Raw genomic sequence first — 17,832 nt, forward strand, 5'->3', positions numbered from 1 at the left:
TAGCGCGGCGTCTAGGAGCCATTCTAGGCCACACGTTTTACAAGCAATTCTTTGTTGAAGGAATAGAGTAGGAGCTCACTCACAAACGACCTAAACAAGAAATACCGCAACCCATCCACATGACACACAACACATGCATTCGATGGGTTTCTCTCAGTTTTTTCGGAGCTCCTCTTTGTTGCATAGGCGAGCCCCTCCCGACTAGGCCTGCCCATGTAGCGAAGCTAGTGTATAGCGAGCGCTCAGAAGTTTTTCAAGTTTTATTACGGTTTTTTAGGGAAATAAAAACTATTTTAATTATTTAAAATGAATTTTTTTAGACAGAAAAAAATTGTAAAATTGAAAATATGTTTTTTGGAAAACTAAACAATTTTTGAAATTTTTAGCCTTTTTAGAAGTGCTTTTTAATTGAATATTTCTTAAAAAGTATGAACATTTTTTGAAATTTAGATCATTAAAAAATATGAACAACTTTTAACATATTCATTTTTTAATTTTGGAATACTTTTTAGAAAGAAAATAAAAACCAAAAAACAGGTAAACAAAAAAGATTGTATAAAATCGACCAGAAACTTTTAGAAGGTGTTACACTGTCTAAGCTAAATGGGCTGGCCCAGTGGCTCGCTACTGCTCGGTGTATGGGATTGTCTGGCAATCTGCCGCACAGAGCGGCAAATAGGAAAAGCCCTGTTTTTCCTAGTGTACTATGCCCACCGCCTCTTCCCGTCGCAAAACCGTCCCGGTCCCCGAGTTAAAACAGGACGCGCCCGATTCCCGGCACACGAGCCGGCGAGCCGCGCAACCTTCGACTCCGAGGGGAACCGCTCACCGGAGCACCACCGACCCGCGGACATGGCCGACGAGGGGAAGCACCTGGAGACGGGCCGGGCCGACCGCTCCGTCTGGCTCATGAAGTGCCCGACCATCGTCTCGCGCGCCTGGCAGGAGGCCGCCGCCGCCGCCGCCGATGCGGGAGGCCCCAACCCTAACCCTAACCCCGTCGTCGCCAAGGTCATCCTCTCCTTCGACCCGCTCAGCACCGACGAGGACCCGAACCAGGCAAGAGCCTCCCCCTTCGCTCCCGTTTGCGTGGCTTTGCCTCCATCGAAACGTAGCCGCTAAGTTATTCCAATGTATGTTGTTTGGGGTTGTGGTGGGCGGAAGGTAAGCTCTGAGATAAGATCAGCTAACCCCTGCTAGGATCGCATTGCCTAAATGATGATGAACTATTGGATTTTCTTTCTGTCTTAAGCACGAACTTTTCTGTCCAGGCGCATTACTAGAATGGTGAACTATGTTTGCCTTCAGTTGCGTTACTGTATGCTTTAATTGATGTTAGTTTTTCAGATATGTAAGGCCTGTCTCTAGTTCGTATGTTTCACCTCGAAGTGCCATGGGTAACTTATTTTTCGAGACTTAACTCGATCAATTTGAGCAATTATAGCACTGCACTTTGGATCTTGATATATAATGTATGTGTGTTATTCAGAATTTTTCAGCTATCACTCTGATGAATTATGAGCATAAAATTTGTCGGTAGTTTCTGGGAGAAAAGCCTATGCAGTCTGGAGGCATTAAGCAACATTCTGGTCTGAAACAAATCGTGAAAGGGCTTAGCATAACTGCGTAAGCATGTATGCTCTACAATGAGGGTTAAAAACTAACGCTATCTCTGGTGGTTAAACAGTAGTGCCTTGTACATGTCTTTTCCATTTTTCCTTTCCAGAACTCGGTTCTCAGAGTCATAAATGTTGTTCATCCATCTCCTCTCTCTTTGTGCCCCAGTTTCCCCATAGGCCATAAGAGAGCACTGTTCACTAAATTTGTATAATAACATCCATTTGAGATGTTTTTGTTATGTACCTATGTTTCTTATACGGTGTTAGTGAAATAACAGTTCAAGATGGAGATGGCTCAAACTAATAATGGCAACACACCGAAGAATTACTCTTTAAATATGTTCAAGGATTTTGTGCCAATGTGTGTTTTCTCAGAGTCTAACCAAGGTAATATGCTGTCTTTAACCTTTTTATGATATCCACATGCATTTAATTTATTTTTCTCAGAAAACGTTGAGATCAGTTGTTTCCGTAAGTGAGAAATAAAGAATGCTTGTTTTACCAATATATGTTTCTTAATGTAATAATAATATGTATTGCATTGTCTAATTTGGTTCAGAAGCTAGTTACACCTCATGCCAACGAACCCCGCCGTAGTCCTGAAATTAAGGTGTTTAATTAATTCTAGATTCCCGAGTCCTCAGGCCCCAATTATCTATAGTTATTGCCTTATTGGCGTCATTGAGCTTTGTTTTGGGCAACGGCCAGGAGCTCTAGCTATTCATTAAGTAGGAAAAGAATTGACACAGTTTATATATAGTCCAGGTTTGATTGTAATTGTACATATTGTGATATTGGGATAGTGCTAATTTGTCGATATCATTATACTGTCAGGCTGCTCACAAATTGGGTCCTCTTGTCAAACTATTTCCTTCTATAAGTCTGTTTAGTTTGAACTTGCTCTTTAAGCACCTTGTTGATGTTTCAGTTCTAATTAATCCACTCAATATATGGTTTGTTGTGGGCTCTCTACATTTTAGATTTTGCAAGCAACTTCATACGTAGTCATTTCAGTATACCGACCGACTCATGTCATGTGTATCCCATCAAATACGTGTTTCCATAAAGCTATCACACGAAGCTTCAGTCAGTACATGATCATGATATAGCTCAGAAATCCTACTTGCGATTCTCAAAAAAAAAATCCTACTTGCTAGTTGATGGCTAGTTAATTATATATTTGGCCTTTGGTTTATCATGCCTGTTTGATGTTTCCCTTTAATAACAAGGTTAAGGGCAATAACTAACGTTTAACTGTACTGCTTTTAGTATCCATCTTTTCTGTACAGTTTCTTGGTTGTGTCTTGTCATGTCGTACTGGCATCAGATACGTTTTATGCTGTTGCCTTTGGAAGTTTTTGTGGTAGATTCTCCTCTACCACATGTTATATGCACCTTGCTGAACCAATACAATTTACACAAGCTGTTTATTCGGAACAACACAGCACTAATTTTTTTTCTGCGTCACATAATTACTGCGTTCTGTTTATTTCAGGTAAGCTTGCATGCGAAGGAAAAGTCGAGCACAAATTTGACATGGAACCGCACAAAGAAAACCTTTCAGACTATGCAAAATTATGCCGTGAGAGGACTAAAAATTCTATGATTAAAACAAGAAAAGTGCATGTGAGAATTTTAATTTGATGTTGCCCTTTTCTGTCTCTTACATCCTCCAAGTGTTGTCATGTAAATTCACCTTTCCCCTTCATTTCTTTGTAGGTACTTGACAAGGAGCATGTGAACGTGCGCACAATGATTAGCATGATTGGTGGCGGGCCTCATTCTGGTCCAAAGGTAGTCGTTCTTGCTCAAGATAGCTAAGACAACTCTCAAGATTGCTAGGGGTCTTGAGAGTAGTAATAAATGGTTCTGAAGTTAGGATTTCCATCTTATACCTTACATGTTATGTTTTCAACAATTACCTCCTCTGGCAACAAAAGCATTCCCAGTAAATAGATCGTTTGAATTGGTCTTCTTTAAAGAGTCTCATCACTCCTAATTTTCGTGTTTATCAGGACAAGAAGAAGCCGGCGCCAACCAGAACTCCTGAAGTGAAAAGAACACGCAGGGATCGTGGGGACATTGAAAACATCCTATTCAAGTTATTTGAGAGGCAGCCGAATTGGTCACTGAGGCATCTAATGCAGGAAACTGATCAACCAGAGGTATTTTGCCTGATTCCTAGAAGCATTTATTTACTGATAAGATGTTGATCCGTTGCTTGCTACAGTTAATGCATTCACTTACGACCTGACGACACCTTATTCATGCAGCAATTCCTGAAGGAGATAATGAACGATCTTTGTGTCTACAACAAGAGAGGACCGAATCAAGGGACACATGAGCTCAAGCCTGAATACAAGAAGTCTGTTGAGGACACTAGCGCGACCTGAAGTCTATATCATCTCTTATGATATGCTATACCTGAGAGCTAGAAGCCCGTATGCTCTGATAAGTTGAATGTGGGTCATTGACAGATTCTGACTCCAGCCTGTTAGTTGCTGATGAATCGCGTATGCTTCATCTGGTTGTTCTTTGCAAAAGTAATTTTTACGCTGTATAAGCCTCGAGATATCTTGTTATACCACGGTTTGCCGTATCAAAGATCCTGAGTTTTCAGCATCCTTGTGTCCCGAAGGAAAAGTTGTTGATGTTTCTGTGTATATGAAGTCTTGGCCTTCTCTACCTTATGGGTCTCAAACTTACTAAAAGAGTCTTAACCAGAGTCTCAAACTAATTGTCCAACACGAAAGTCTTAAACTAAAAGGCGCAAAGATAACACCCGAAGGGTCCATGGCAAATGCCTCTTCATGCTCCTTGCACTTGGCCACCAACTCAACCCCGTCGTCGTTGAAGACGATCACTAGCAAGGTGTCGGGACTCGGCATCTTGAAAGGTGAGGAGGTACCCGATCTTGCTATGGTGAGAAACCGTGAAGGGGGCTCAACCTTTATCAAGGGTGAGCCTGTTGTTAATCGTCCGGACCGTGATCCTCTAGACGCAGTTGGTGCTTGTCCTCAGCACGAATTCTGGTGGGACAATGGTCAAGTGCTTGGTGAAGTCACAGGGCGGCAGCCACTCCAACTGGGGTGCAAGGATGACCTTGCATAAGTGACTTGGGCGGCGTCCTCATGGAAATGGTCATAGTTCTTACGCCTCTTCGGGGCAGTGCGAGCTCCACCATCGCCTTGCCCTTCTTGTCAAACAAAACCTTCTTGCCCTTTGAGGAGTTCCCTGAAGCTGCATTGTCGAGGACGAGCTTGTCATTCTGCATTGAACATATGAACAACAGGAAGGAACCTTGATCTATGCTCAAAATGTACTACCTTGACCGGTGAGCATGCATACCATTCCTAGTAGGCACTTTTATTCCTACTCTAGTCATAATCACAAAGCATGGAAGGACGCAGTATGGATTAAGCCGATTAGAGGTGAATCAAATCGGGTCAGATTGAAGCAAAAAAAACCTGATCAGATGCACTTTGTTCAGTCTCAAATCGAAGCCTTCAGTAACTGATGCCTAAATCGACCACTACAACTACAATTGATTCCCAAAGTCGAAGCCTACAACTACAATTGATGCCTAGATCAGCGACTACAACTACAATTGATGCCTAAATCGAAGCCTACAACTACAATAGATGCAAATCAAAGGGTACAACTACAATCATGTAAAATGGGTAGATAGCTAACCGCCATTGCCGGACCCGTAAAGGAGAGGTGATGAGATCGTCGTTGCCTTCCGTCCAGATCTTGCCACTGATGCTCGTGGTCGATGCTCCTCATCTAGATCTTTGTGGTCTCCGCCTTCGATGAGAGTGGAAAGAGAGGAGAGAGTGAGCAATGAGAGAAGCGTGCGGGGATTTATGGCGCCGCCTCCAGAAACAACACGACGTCTCCAGCATGTCCCCACGTGTACATCCGCCTCCACCACACATGTGTTGTGTTGCATGACCTAACTCTTGAAAAAAGAATTGCAGATTCAAGAGTTTCTTCATAGCCATGTCCAGAAATGTTTTAAGTTTCACATGTGTATGCACGCTATGAACAGATGTCCCTTGCTAAAAACAACTAGCTAATTGCCCGTGCGTTGCAACGGGGCCACACTAACTTTAAGAGTTAAATATTAACCATGTTAATAATACATTTAGTATACATATCAATTGACATTGGCGACCTTTTTTACCATCAAATCCTCACACACACACACTCTCTCCCTCTCTCTACCCCTCTCCCTCCCTCTCTCTCCCTCTCTCTCTCACACACACATCCATTTTTATTGGGTGTGGGACCATAATCCATTTATGCTATTTCCTACCTAGTGCAACCGAATTCTCAAGACCCTTCTGTTCCCTACATCAATTAATTTGAGACCCAATTATACAAATACTAATTGTCAGAATTTGCTCTTTTTTAGATTGACACTTTCTCATATTTGACATCCACCTTATTCACACTAATGTATAACAATATGGATGATGGGTATTATATTTGCCACTACAATGGAGGGATTTAATTTCATGTAAATCGGCTAGCCACAACTCCATGACAAACAATATATCTAAATTATACATAAGATGCATTATTTATACTATTTATTGAATGTGTTCAAACTATTACTTGAACTTGCTACCACCAAATGATAGCAATTAGCCAATGACCTATGTGTTTCGGTGCACCTTTGTAAAATATAGAAACTGCTCGTGTGACAAAAAGAAGATACTGAGTGAACATATGGAAAGGCCTTGTGTGTAGTAGAAATGAATTAATAGAATCAGAAGACTACAAGTAGTATATTTATTTTTACCCCACAAAAAGTACTGCCCCTGTATATTTGTTTACAGAGGGAGTAGTATATTTATTCTTCACAGGAGCAACATATGAAAAGAGATGATGTTCCATCCATGTATGTATGAACAAATTATACAGACTGTTTGTTATAGAAGTTTCATCTTAAAAATACTATCTATAAATACAAAGACCTACTAAATATCGCAAGCATGCGACTGAATATTATAGGACCAACTTTTACCAAGTACTATACTGTTACTTTTGATGTCCACAAAATGCGGTGAAGTAATTTTGAGGAAAAAATGCAGAGTTGTCCAAAACAATTAACCACTATACTTGATGTAGAAGATGATGAAAGTATAAACTTGTTGACGGCAACGCCAAATGAAACTTAAAGAACACCACCTGTACAAGGATTAAAATCTACAACCATACAAACTCAGCTTTAACATGATGACATGTTGAATGTAGACGTCCTCTTGCCTGCCTTCTCAATCCTCATGGTATCCTCTCCCACCTTAATTGCCTTCTCTAATCTTCATCTTACCCATGTGTTGCGGCTCATTCCAGAAAGAAATAAAACATGAGCTGCCGTGACTTGCAAGGAGCATGTATGACCAATTTTCCTAGTATTAGTTCATAGCGGAAATCAAGGAATATCAAAGCAATGGTTCAGTCACCTTTGAGTCTTTAACATCTGATTAGAATGTGGTGCCTGTGTAGGCGAGGTGGAGCCGTAGAGGATATGGCAACCTAGCCACTTTGATAGTAGAGAAAACCACAGACAGAACCTCCTCTTCGCACTCATCTTCCCATGGGAGTGGACGTATACGTCCCTCTCCCTCGCTCCGAGCTCTACTGATACAAGCCACACATGCTAGCTAGCAATGGCAGTTTTTTTATGCACGCTGAAGCCGGATGACCTCCCCAGGTTATTGTCGCGTGAGATCCTAGCGAACATAGGCATCGCAGCCCTGCAACATTAGGGCTCAGACACACATGTCGTCTGTCGATCGCCTCCCCACCACCTCGGCACACCGGCCTGTGCGCTGCCCCCTACAGCATAAAGGTCGACCGACCTCAAGCAAGCACGTCCTTTGACCACCGCCGCTGCCGCGCCAATTCAGCACACCACGCACGTCGACGCCGTGTTCTGCGTTCATGCGTCGTCGCCGCGGGGGCACAGTTGTGGGCCCCATGCAACTCGACGAGGCACTCCGCGTTCATGTGTCGTCGCCGCCGAGCGCCATTCCAAGAGAGATGGCCAAGAGGAGAGAGATGACGTAGGCTTAGGAAGAGAGGATGAATGGGTACCTCATGTCTTGCCTCTGATGCACCATAAGAACGTCGCGTTGCTGTCCCGGCACCGCTCAACCTGTCACGCCGCCACAGGAGAATACACGAGATGGGGGAGGGGATAGGGTTTCTCCGGTTGGATCGTGGATCGGGAGTCGGATCGCTCGACCGTGGGCGAAACAAAATGGGCGCTCAGGACGGCGTGGTGTTGTGACATGATCCCAACATCACGTCATAGGGATCTAGACCAACACCATGTCGCGTAGGTGATATATGCCTAGTATGAATTTGGCATTGGCAAGAGGTAAACGACGGTGATGTAGAGGTTAATTGTTTCCTTTGTTTGGAGATTGGTTACCGCCCGTGAGCTAAGCTACCCTACTAAAGAAGAATCTGATTGTGATACGTGAATTGATTTTTGTTGCCTTGTATCGTTTAGTTTTGGTATTTGAAGATTGATTACCATCCGTTAGTTAACCTGGGTTACCAAAAAAGAAATCAATCACCATAGAATTCATTGTGTTACCAAATAAATGTTGGGTTTGTCTGACCATATTACCAAATAGAGGTTGGTTTTGTCTTGCCAGATGAGAAAACCAGCTAAAACCGGTGAAGGGAGGCCGGAAAATCGGTGAAGGGGTAACGGTCGTACGAGGAGGGGCTTGACTAAAGATGTGACGACGTAAGAGGGGGGAGAAGGAACCTTACGTTTCTTTTAGGTAGTAGAGATTAATGTGATTGAGCGATTTAAGGTAATGTTAATTAATTTAAATTTGGTCTTTAGAGATTGATCGTGATTGATTCTACATTAATAAATAATTTGCGTCAGTATAAAAAATTCTGATATGTTCAGATTTCTTTCATTGTGTAAGAGGGTGACGCGAAAATAAACCGATGAAATGGAGGAGGGGATGAAAAAAACCTAAAAAAACCTACGAAAAATACCAGCGAAAGTGAAAGGTGGTATAGCTGGCCAAACGGGTCGGCCCGGCCCAGCACGGCACGGCCCATCCTAATCGTGCCTGGCACGACCCGGCCCGCGAAGGCACGATTATTATACGGGCCGTGCCGTGCCGGCCTGCATGCTGCAGCCTGCAGCCCAGGCACGGCTCGTATGCTAATCGGGCCGGCCCACCGGCACGCTAGACCCGCTAATCTGCCTCCTATTTTACGCACTGGGCGTTTTTTAGCCTATTTTTACATGTTGGACCACATTAGGATACATAAAACAATAAAAAAAAGATAATTGGATCGTGCCGTGCTGGCCCGCGTGCTCAGCCTTCAGGCCTAAGCATGGTCCTTGACGTGCCGCGTTCCGGGCCTGGCCCATTTAGCACGTGCCGTGCCGTGCCGTGCCGGCCATGCTACCGGGCCGGCCCAGCTATCCTGGCCCGTTTGGCCACCTATAGAAAGTGGGACGAAAAAGATTCGAAAGGGAGGCTAAACAGACGTCCCCTGCTGTAGGAATAATAATCTTTCTCACGCTCCAGTTTATCAAAAAAAAAAAATATTTCTCACGCTCCACTGGCCCCTGCTCGGGATGAGAAATCCAACGGCGGCCGGTGCCGTCAGCGAGTTGGCGGAGCTGGTCCTCCCGTGGCTGCCGCCGCCCGACCTTGCCGCCGCGGCTTCCGCCAGCCGCGCCATGCGAGCGGCCGCGTCTGCCGTCACCGCCCGCCGCGCCGCCGACTCGGCTCGCGGCCTGGAGGCCTTCCCTGCCCCCTTCGTCAACCCCATCGACTCCCAGCCCTACTCCTACTTCATCTACACGCCCTTCTCCCTCATTCCTTCCGCGGCCTCCTTCAACGCCCAGCCGTGGGGCTGCGCATCGTCCCGGACGCCGGGCCCCACCTGGCCCCGCCCCGACCTAGGCCTCCCCTTGTGCGGGTGCTCGTGCGCCCGGGGGCAGTGCGGCGGCGCGGGGTGCGCGTGCGCCGATGCGGAGGCCGAGGCGGCGGATGCGTCGGGGGCGGGTATGGCGAGCCTCAGCGAGTGCGGCGACGGGTGCGCGTGCGGGCCCTCGTGCGAGAACCGGCGGACGCAGCGTGGCGTCACGGTGCGGCTGCGCGTCCTGCGCCAACTGAAGAAAGGGTGGGCGCTGCACGCCGCCGAGGTCATTCACCGCGGCCAGTTCGTCTGCGAGTATGCCGGTACGATACTAGAATACACCCCTCCCTAGTTCCGATGACGTTGCTGAATCAAAATTGTCGATCAATGGATGCTAGATTGATGTTTTATAAATTTACACTAGAGTATGCAAAGTCATGATTTCCCTTACATTTTTGTCAAACGATGATGCTTGGATGCGGATAAGTTCACCTTCAGATGTGCCTCACAACTGATCCCCGTGGTCAGTTTTGGTCTCAATATGGTGTATTAGTTGTGACTCTGTGTTTCGGTTTACATTGAATTGCGTCAAAGCTTCAAAGAAAATCAACGGACAAGATAATTAGTTGCTTAGAGGGCAAGAACTTGCTGCTGTATCGTGGGTCATGTCAAAAGCATTTTCAGTCAGGTAGGATAGAGGATCCCATGAAAATAACTGAAAGAATCATGCACTTCGGGTGTCAAAAGCATTTTCAGTCAGGTAGGATAGGTATCTGCAGGCAGTAATAATGTGCCAACATTGATAAATATTTGAAGGAGGTCTGACTATCGAAGCCCAATCACCAGAACATAATCATAAGAGTTTCAAGTGCACCCAGCAATGCAAATGCTACTTTGTGGGCGGCTAGAAAATTCTTGTACTGCATTTAGAACTTAATACACCAACGACTGGTATCACCTACAATTCATGTGAGCCCTCATCATCTTTACCCTGCATCGTCTCTGAGCTACACAAGTTTTGGGTACTTCCCAAATAGCGGTTGTTGTTGCTGTCCTGCTCCATTGGTTTGTTAGGTTGCATTTACTTTTAAATCCCTTTTGAACTTGCATATAAAGTTATTTTTGGCTCGGTGGTCAGGTGTGCTTATGTTTGGTGGTTGTAGCAGGAGCATGGTAACTACTGACTAGATCAGTTCGTATTCTGAATGGCAGACTGATCTTACCATTTTCCATTTGTTAATCTGAAAGATAAATGTAAGGGTCGTAGGAACTAGAGGGCTGATTGGAATTTTTCTTTTGTCATCTTCACATAACGTTCTTTAGGCCAGCTTTAGTTTACATCGGTTTATTATTTATGAGTTATGTCCATGCTGACATTGACTCGGACTATGCTATTTATGTTTGGATTATAGGTGAGTTCTTGACGACAGAAGAAGCCCGGAGGAGGCATAGGCTGTATGACGAGCTTGCCTCGGTTGGTAAGCTCTCTCCTGCACTCCTCGTCATACGAGAGCACCTTCCTTCTGGGAGAGTATGCATGCGAGTTAACATCGATGCAACAAAAGTGGGAAACGTGGCTCGTTTCATCAACCATTCATGTGACGGAGGCAACCTGCGCCCTATCTTAGTGAGGAGCTCCGGCTCGTTGCTCCCAAGGCTCTGCCTTTTTGCTGCCAGAGATATAGTGGACGGGGAAGAGCTCGCCTTCAGTTACGGGGATGCCAAACCCAATCCTAAGGGCTTACCGTGCTTCTGTGAAAGCTCGTGTTGCCCTGGTGTATTACCTGCAGAAGAAACCTAGGTTCGTCTCATCGGTTGTAATTCCTTCCAAGCAAATTTTGTTGTGCGCTGTTTGTACTTTACAAGAATGTTGGCTAGCTTCAGGATGAGTTATTATTCCTTCATTTCATCAGTTGTAATTCGTTCCTAACAAATTTCATGTATTCCTTTTAATATGACATCAATTGTAACTGCCGACTTTGTAACAAATTGGATAATGTACTCTTTCTTAACAAGAGATTTGCTGCAAGGGAAGTAAACTTGCACAACAGATCGATTCGCCATGAGAATGAGGCTTGTTTCTTACTAAAACCTGCATTGTCTCTTAAATATGTTGACAATGGAGTTTGTGTTGTCAGTTGGGCACACATTCCCTTCCTCTGTTCTGTTGTCTCTTCTCTGGTTTATGTTTCTACTTTCAATTTTAGAAATATTTCAGCAACAATCGAAATCACCAAATTTCAGTGTTCTCGGTTTGCATTTTGGTTAAAGGGCTGAAACATTTACTAGAATTCAATCAAATATTTGATTTTTTGAAGAAAAAAATCGTGTACTACTGAAAGTGTTAAAATGTTTTGACCGCAAGGCAAATATTTCAGTGTCTACTGAAATCTCACTGAAAAGGAAAACCATACACGATGCCATTTGCATCAAATGCGCGATTCGGTGAATCTTTCATGAGAAAATTGATTGATCCGAGAGAAGTTGAGCTTGGCGTGGTTTCTAGCTTGACGGCAACGAGGCAAACAGCTCCCGAGCTAACACTACCGTTGTCTTCCGTGAGCGTGAGATCCGCGGCCCCGCGCGGCACGGACCTCATAAATCTTGCATGGACACCACCGGGGCTCCGGCGAGCGAGGACCCACCCACCAGCTACCACCCCTTTTAAAACTCGCCGCCCGGCTCACGCCACGCGCGCTGCCGTGGCGCACGCGGATGTACGCAGTACGTGCGTGCGCGCGCATGCAAATCGCGATGCAGGAGGAGCCAGCGCCGCCCAGGAAGCGCGGGGGCGCCGTGCACGGGTCGGCGGCGAGGGAGCAGCAGCAGCAGGCGGACGAGACGTCGTCGTCGGCCGGGCCGGGGGCGCCGTGCGGCGCGTGCAAGTTCCTGCGGCGGCGGTGCGTGCCGGGGTGCGTGTTCGCGCCGCACTTCAGCGGCAGCGGGCGGGAGCGCGGCGCGGCGCAGTTCGCGGCGGTGCACCGGGTGTTCGGGGCCAGCAACGTGGCCAAGCTGCTGTCGCGCGTGCCCGTGGCGCTGCGCCGGGACACGGCGCGCACCGTCTGCTACGAGGCGCAGGCGCGCGTCGCCGACCCCGTCTACGGCTGCGTCGGCACCATCCTCGCCCTCCAGCACCAGGTTACTGCACTGACCACGCTTCAGAAAACGTACGTACTGTGCTCGCAACCACGGCTCTCTTTCTTCTGATCGTTGTCGACGGCAGGTAGCACTCCTCCAGGGCCAGCTCTCCGTGCTGCAAACCCAGCTCTTCAACTGCAGGCTGGCCCTGGCGAGCACGCACCCGGACGGCGCGGAGCAACTGGCGGTGCTGCAGCCGGCGTACTCCGCGGCGTCGGCGCCGAGCCAGATGGTGAACTACGACGATCTTCCGCAGGCCGTGGACTTCATGGACGTGGAGCCCCAGATGAGGGGGCTCGAATCTCTCCAGCTCTCGCAGCCGCCGCACCGAGACGAAGACGAGAGCCAGGGCGTGAGCCCTTTCTCGGATAATGCAGGAGGACAACGGCAACTATGAAAACACGTGTAATTGCATAGTGTTTTTGCAATGTCGTGATGTGAAGTGCTTCCATTAAGGATTATGTGGTGATGTTTAAGTGAGTCTTTTTTGCTGGATGTATTTTCTTTTGCGATCAATAGTAGTTTATTTCATTAAGATGATGCTACAATCTTTAAGCAAGAGATACTTAATTTGCGGGGCCCCTATCAAGCCACACAGCCGTAGCCCGTTCAGAACAACTATACATTGCCAGATAATCTGCAATGCTATTATGAGATCTACGAAGTTTCTAACTAATAAAAACTCTATCGATCATAAGGAACTTGACTTCAGCTACTAAATAACCATAAACCGATCTATCTAAACTAGAACTAAAAATACAAGATAAAGCACATAAAGAATCAGACTAAATCATAACGAGCTCTTTTATGCTGATGAGCAAGCGCCATGTCGATCATCAATGCATGAATCTCTATCTCAAGAGCGCCACTGCACTTAAATAAGTAGGGATACGCTGAGAAAATGACTAAACTGTCATGTCGTCATAGGATCATCCCAACTGCCGTGGTGCCATCATCCTCCCTAAAGGATCCATCTACTGAAAATGTGGTCATTGTTGGGGAACGTAGTATTTTAAAAAATTGCCTACGATCACGCAAGATATATCTAGGTGAAGCATAGCAACGAGCAGTGAGAGTGTGTCTATGTACTCTCGTAGACCGAAAGCGAAAGCATTTAGTAACGCGGTTGATGTAGTCGAACGTCTTCGCGATCCAACCGATCAAGTACCGAACGCACGACACCTCCGTGATCTGCACACGTTCTGCTCGGTGACGTCCCTCGAACTCTTGATCCAGTTGAGGCTGAGGGAGAATTTCGTCAGCACGACGACGTGATGACGATGATGATGAAGTTACCAGCGCAGGGCTTCGCCTAAGCACTACGACGATATGACTGAAGTGTGAAACTGTGGTGGGAGGCACCGCACACGGCTAAAAGATCAACTTGTGTGTCTATGGGGTGGCCCCTCCTCCGTATATAAAGGAGGGGAGGAAGAGGAGGACGGACGGCCTCAGGGGGCGCGCCCAAGGGGCAGGATTCCGGATTCGTACTCCTAGTAGGAGTAGGTTTTCCCCTTTTCTATTCCAAGTACGAGAAGAAGGAAGGAGAGGGAGAGGGGGAAGGAAAGAGGGGGGCGCCGCCCCCTCCTAGTCCAATTCGGACCAGCCCATGGGGGGTGCGCTGCCTCCCCTTGTGGCCCTTCTCTCTTTTCCACTAAAGCCCAGTACTTTCCCCGGTGAATTCCCGTAACTCCCCGGTTCTCTGAAAAATACCCGAATCACTCGGAACCTTTTCGATATTCGAATATAGCCTTTCAATATATGAATCTATACCTCTCGACCATTTCGAGACTCCTCGTCATATCCGTGATCTCATCCGGGACTCCGAACAAACTTCGTTCATCAAATCGCATAACTCATAATACAAATCGTCATCGGACGTTAAGCGTGCGGACCCTACGGGTTCGAGAACTATGTAGACATGACCGAGACACATCTCCGGTCAATAACCAATAGCGGAACCTAGATGCTCATATTGGCTCCTACATATTCTACGAAGATCTTTATCAGTCAAACCGCATAACAACATACGTTGTTCCCTTTGTCATCAGTATGTTACTTGTCCGAGATTCGGTCGTCGGTATCATCATACCTAGTTCAATCTCATCACCGACAAGTCTCTTTACTCGTGCCGTAATGCATAATCCCGTGACTAACTCATTAGTCACATTGCTTGCAAGGCTCATAGTGATGTACATTATCGAGAGGGTCCAGAGATACCTCTCCGATACACGGAGTGACAAATCCTAAGCCTGATCTATGCCAACTCAACAAACACCATTGAAGACACCTGTAGAGCATCTTTATAATCACCCAGTTACGTTGTGACGTTTGATAGCACACAAGGTGTTCCTCCGGTATTCGGGAGTTGCATAATCTTATAGTCTGAGGAACATGTATAAGTCATGAAGAAAGCAATAGCAATAAAACTGAACGATCATAGTGCTAAGCAAACGGATGGGTCTTGTCCATCACATCATTCTCTAATGATGTGATCCCGTTCATCAAATGACAACACATGTCCATGGCTAGGAAACTTAACCATCTTTGATTAACGAGCTAGTCAAGTAGAGGCATATTAGGGACACTCTGTTTATCTATGTATTCACACATGTACTAAGTTTCCGGTTAATACAATTCTAGCATGAATAATAAACATTTATCATATGATATAAGGAAATATAAATAACAACTTTATTATTGCCTCTAGAGCATATTTCCTTCACTTATATTACATGGAGGTGCAAGCCAAGGTAAAACTTGGGGCGTACGGTGAGGCCTCGATCTTTCCCAAGACTCTTCTCCTGCCATTTTTCCTTCGAGCATCTCTTCCGTGGAATGCTTTTGAGCAGCAACTATTGATCTCACGTAGCTTACCAGGAAGTCGACTGAAACTGGAATCTGCACGCCCTCCTTCCCATGCGTTATATCTCTACGAAGTTGCCAAATTCACCATATTAACATAACGACTCTTAATTAAAATGGTTTCGCTAGGTCTCGATTAGTTGAGGTTGAAACATAGTCGGATCCATCTTAAAATCTTGTAAGAAAAAAAAATACAACAATACCTATATTGCACGTGAGTCATGACCGACTTTCTTCCCCACTGCAATCGTATTAACTTCCCTTCTTTTTCTTTTTTGCTTGTGACCTCCTCTATCATATAAGATCATCAGTAATGTGTAGAGGTGATGTTGCTTCTAATGTGGGTCCCATATGCCTTCCCTCTAACCTCATCAAAATTGGACCCAAATATGTGGCGGCTGTCGGAAGGCATGCTCCAGGGAACATTTTGTTCGCTGGGAAAGGTTCATTCCAGCAAACCAAATCGTCATGTGTGGAATGTTCGCTCGAGCAGGCTCCAGTGCGACCCCAACTATCCTAGATAGTATGTGGGGTAGGCCCAGTTAACTGCTTTTTGTCAAAAAAAAACATCTGAAAAGAAAAGAAATGCTGATACATAAAAGGCATAGAACACACATTTACAAACTACCATGCTCCAAAAAATATGAAAAATGCCTATATTTTCTTTGTCAAAAACAAGATTTTTTACCATGCTATAGATTTAAAAATGACATGCTCTTCGTAAAAGAAAAAGGCACACTCTTAATCATAAAAAATGCCATGCTCTTACTAACGAAATTGCCATGGTCTACAAAAATAAATAATGCCATGCTCTTTACAATAAAAATGACATGCTCTATAAAATAGAAAATGCCATGCTCTATAAAATAAAAAAAATTCATGCTCTATAGCAAAAATGTCATGTTCTTCATAATAAAAATGGCATGCTATTTAAAAAATGACATGCTCTTTAAAAAATGAGATGCTCTTAATAAAAAATGCCATGCTCATTAAAAATAAAAATGGCATGCTCTGAATAACAAAAATGCCACGCTCTTAGAAATAAAAATGCCATGGTACATACATTGTAAATGCCACGCTCTTACAAATAAAAATTCCATGGTATATACATTGTAAATGCCATGGTTTCTACAAAAATGCCATGGTTCCTACACAAAAATGTCATGCTACCTATAATTAAATTGCACATGGCAAGTGTAGAAATTTCTCCTCTAAACAAACAGCGCAACTTTTGCGAATTGAAAAAAGGGGTACATGACAAAAACCAAATCCAATTTGCACATGGCAAGTTTTAAAAAATGTGTTCCCTAAAAAACATGGCAGCCTTTTGAATTTGTAGGGATTTTTTTTATTTTCAAAAGATGAAATTTTCTGTGGATTTTTTCAGCCAAAAATTCCAAATGAGAAAAAAGAATTCATTTTAGCTACAAAAGATAAGGCGGTTTGATAAAATATGCTCACAATTCGCTTATGGTCCAAGTAGTGAGTGCGCCCTGATTCCTTCATGAGGTGGTGAGTTTGAGCCACGCATCAGCCAAATTTTTATGGGAAGAAAAAAAAGATGGGACGTTAGCCATGAACGTGAATATTGTTGGGGAACGTAGCAGAATTTTAAAAAATTTCTACGCATCACCAAGATCAATCTATGGAGTCATCTAGCAACGAGGGAGAGAGGAGTGCATCTACATACCCTTGTAGATCACGAGCGAAAGCGTTCAAGAAAACGGGGTTGATGGAGTCGTACTCGACGTGATTCAAATCACCGATGACCTAGTGCCGAACGGACAGCACCTCCGCGTTCAACACAGGTACGGTTGGGAGACGTCTCCTCCTTCTTGATCCAGCAAGGGGGAAGGAGAGGTTGATGAAGATCCAGCAGCACGACGGCGTGGTGGTGGAAGCAACGATGATCTCGGCAGGGCTTCGCCAAGCGCTGGGAGACGGAGGAGTGTCACGGGAGGGAGAGGGAGAGGCCAGGGGCTTGGGGTCGGCTGCCCTCCCTCCCCCACTATATATAGGGTGCCTAGGGGGGGCGTCGGCCCTAGGAGATCCAATCTCCTAGGGGGCGGCGGCCAAGGGGGTGCCTTGCCCCCCAAGGCAAGGGTGGCGCCCCCACCCCTAGGGTTTCTAACCCTAGGCGCAGGGGAGGCCCAAGGGCGGGCACACCAGCCCACTAGGGGCTGGTTCCCCTCCCACTTCAGCCCATGGGGCCTTCCGGGATAGGTGGCCCCACCCGGTGGACCCCCGAGACCCTTTCGATGGTCCCGGTACAATACCGGTGACCCCGAAACCTTCC

General features: G+C 45.7%; 3 protein-coding genes across 3 annotated transcripts; all 3 read left to right on the plus strand.

The window, feature by feature from the left end:
• Positions 1–722: 722 nt before the first annotated feature.
• Positions 723–4,241, plus strand: LOC125548679 (general transcription factor IIF subunit 2-like). The gene is made up of 6 exons (XM_048712237.1): positions 723–1,059; positions 1,898–2,006; positions 3,115–3,245; positions 3,339–3,413; positions 3,635–3,784; positions 3,893–4,241. Exons 1-6 carry the CDS (start codon positions 853–855, stop codon positions 4,010–4,012), a joined length of 792 nt encoding a protein of 263 aa, XP_048568194.1. The 5' UTR covers positions 723–852; the 3' UTR covers positions 4,013–4,241.
• A 4,947-nt stretch (positions 4,242–9,188) lies between these two features.
• LOC125544927 (histone-lysine N-methyltransferase SUVR3) lies at positions 9,189–11,583 on the plus strand. The gene is made up of 2 exons (XM_048708710.1): positions 9,189–9,856; positions 10,946–11,583. The coding sequence occupies exons 1-2, from the start codon at positions 9,247–9,249 to the stop codon at positions 11,332–11,334; spliced, it is 999 nt and encodes a 332-aa protein (XP_048564667.1). The 5' UTR covers positions 9,189–9,246; the 3' UTR covers positions 11,335–11,583.
• A 326-nt stretch (positions 11,584–11,909) lies between these two features.
• On the plus strand, positions 11,910–13,154 carry LOC125544928 (LOB domain-containing protein 20). The gene is made up of 2 exons (XM_048708711.1): positions 11,910–12,671; positions 12,757–13,154. The coding sequence occupies exons 1-2, from the start codon at positions 12,249–12,251 to the stop codon at positions 13,066–13,068; spliced, it is 735 nt and encodes a 244-aa protein (XP_048564668.1). The 5' UTR covers positions 11,910–12,248; the 3' UTR covers positions 13,069–13,154.
• Positions 13,155–17,832: the final 4,678 nt, after the last annotated feature.

Source organism: Triticum urartu, chromosome 3 (genome assembly GCF_003073215.2).
Source record: "Triticum urartu cultivar G1812 chromosome 3, Tu2.1, whole genome shotgun sequence".
NCBI classification, from domain to species: domain Eukaryota; kingdom Viridiplantae; phylum Streptophyta; class Magnoliopsida; order Poales; family Poaceae; genus Triticum; species Triticum urartu.

What these genes read in the sequence shown, in the direction of transcription:
- LOC125544927 (XM_048708710.1), top strand. Translation starts at nt 9,247, where the DNA reads ATGAGAAATCCAACGGCGGCCGGTGCCGTCAGCGAGTTGGCGGAGCTG. An exon ending in GTTCGTCTGCGAGTATGCCG is followed by an intron (nt 9,857 to 10,945) that starts GTACGATACTAG and finishes TTTGGATTATAG; the next exon opens with GTGAGTTCTTGACGACAGAA.
- LOC125544928 (XM_048708711.1), top strand. Translation starts at nt 12,249, where the DNA reads ATGTACGCAGTACGTGCGTGCGCGCGCATGCAAATCGCGATGCAGGAG. An exon ending in TCCTCGCCCTCCAGCACCAG is followed by an intron (nt 12,672 to 12,756) that starts GTTACTGCACTG and finishes TGTCGACGGCAG; the next exon opens with GTAGCACTCCTCCAGGGCCA.
- LOC125548679 (XM_048712237.1), top strand. Translation starts at nt 853, where the DNA reads ATGGCCGACGAGGGGAAGCACCTGGAGACGGGCCGGGCCGACCGCTCC. An exon ending in GGCCTCATTCTGGTCCAAAG is followed by an intron (nt 3,414 to 3,634) that starts GTAGTCGTTCTT and finishes CGTGTTTATCAG; the next exon opens with GACAAGAAGAAGCCGGCGCC. An exon ending in AGGAAACTGATCAACCAGAG is followed by an intron (nt 3,785 to 3,892) that starts GTATTTTGCCTG and finishes TTATTCATGCAG; the next exon opens with CAATTCCTGAAGGAGATAAT.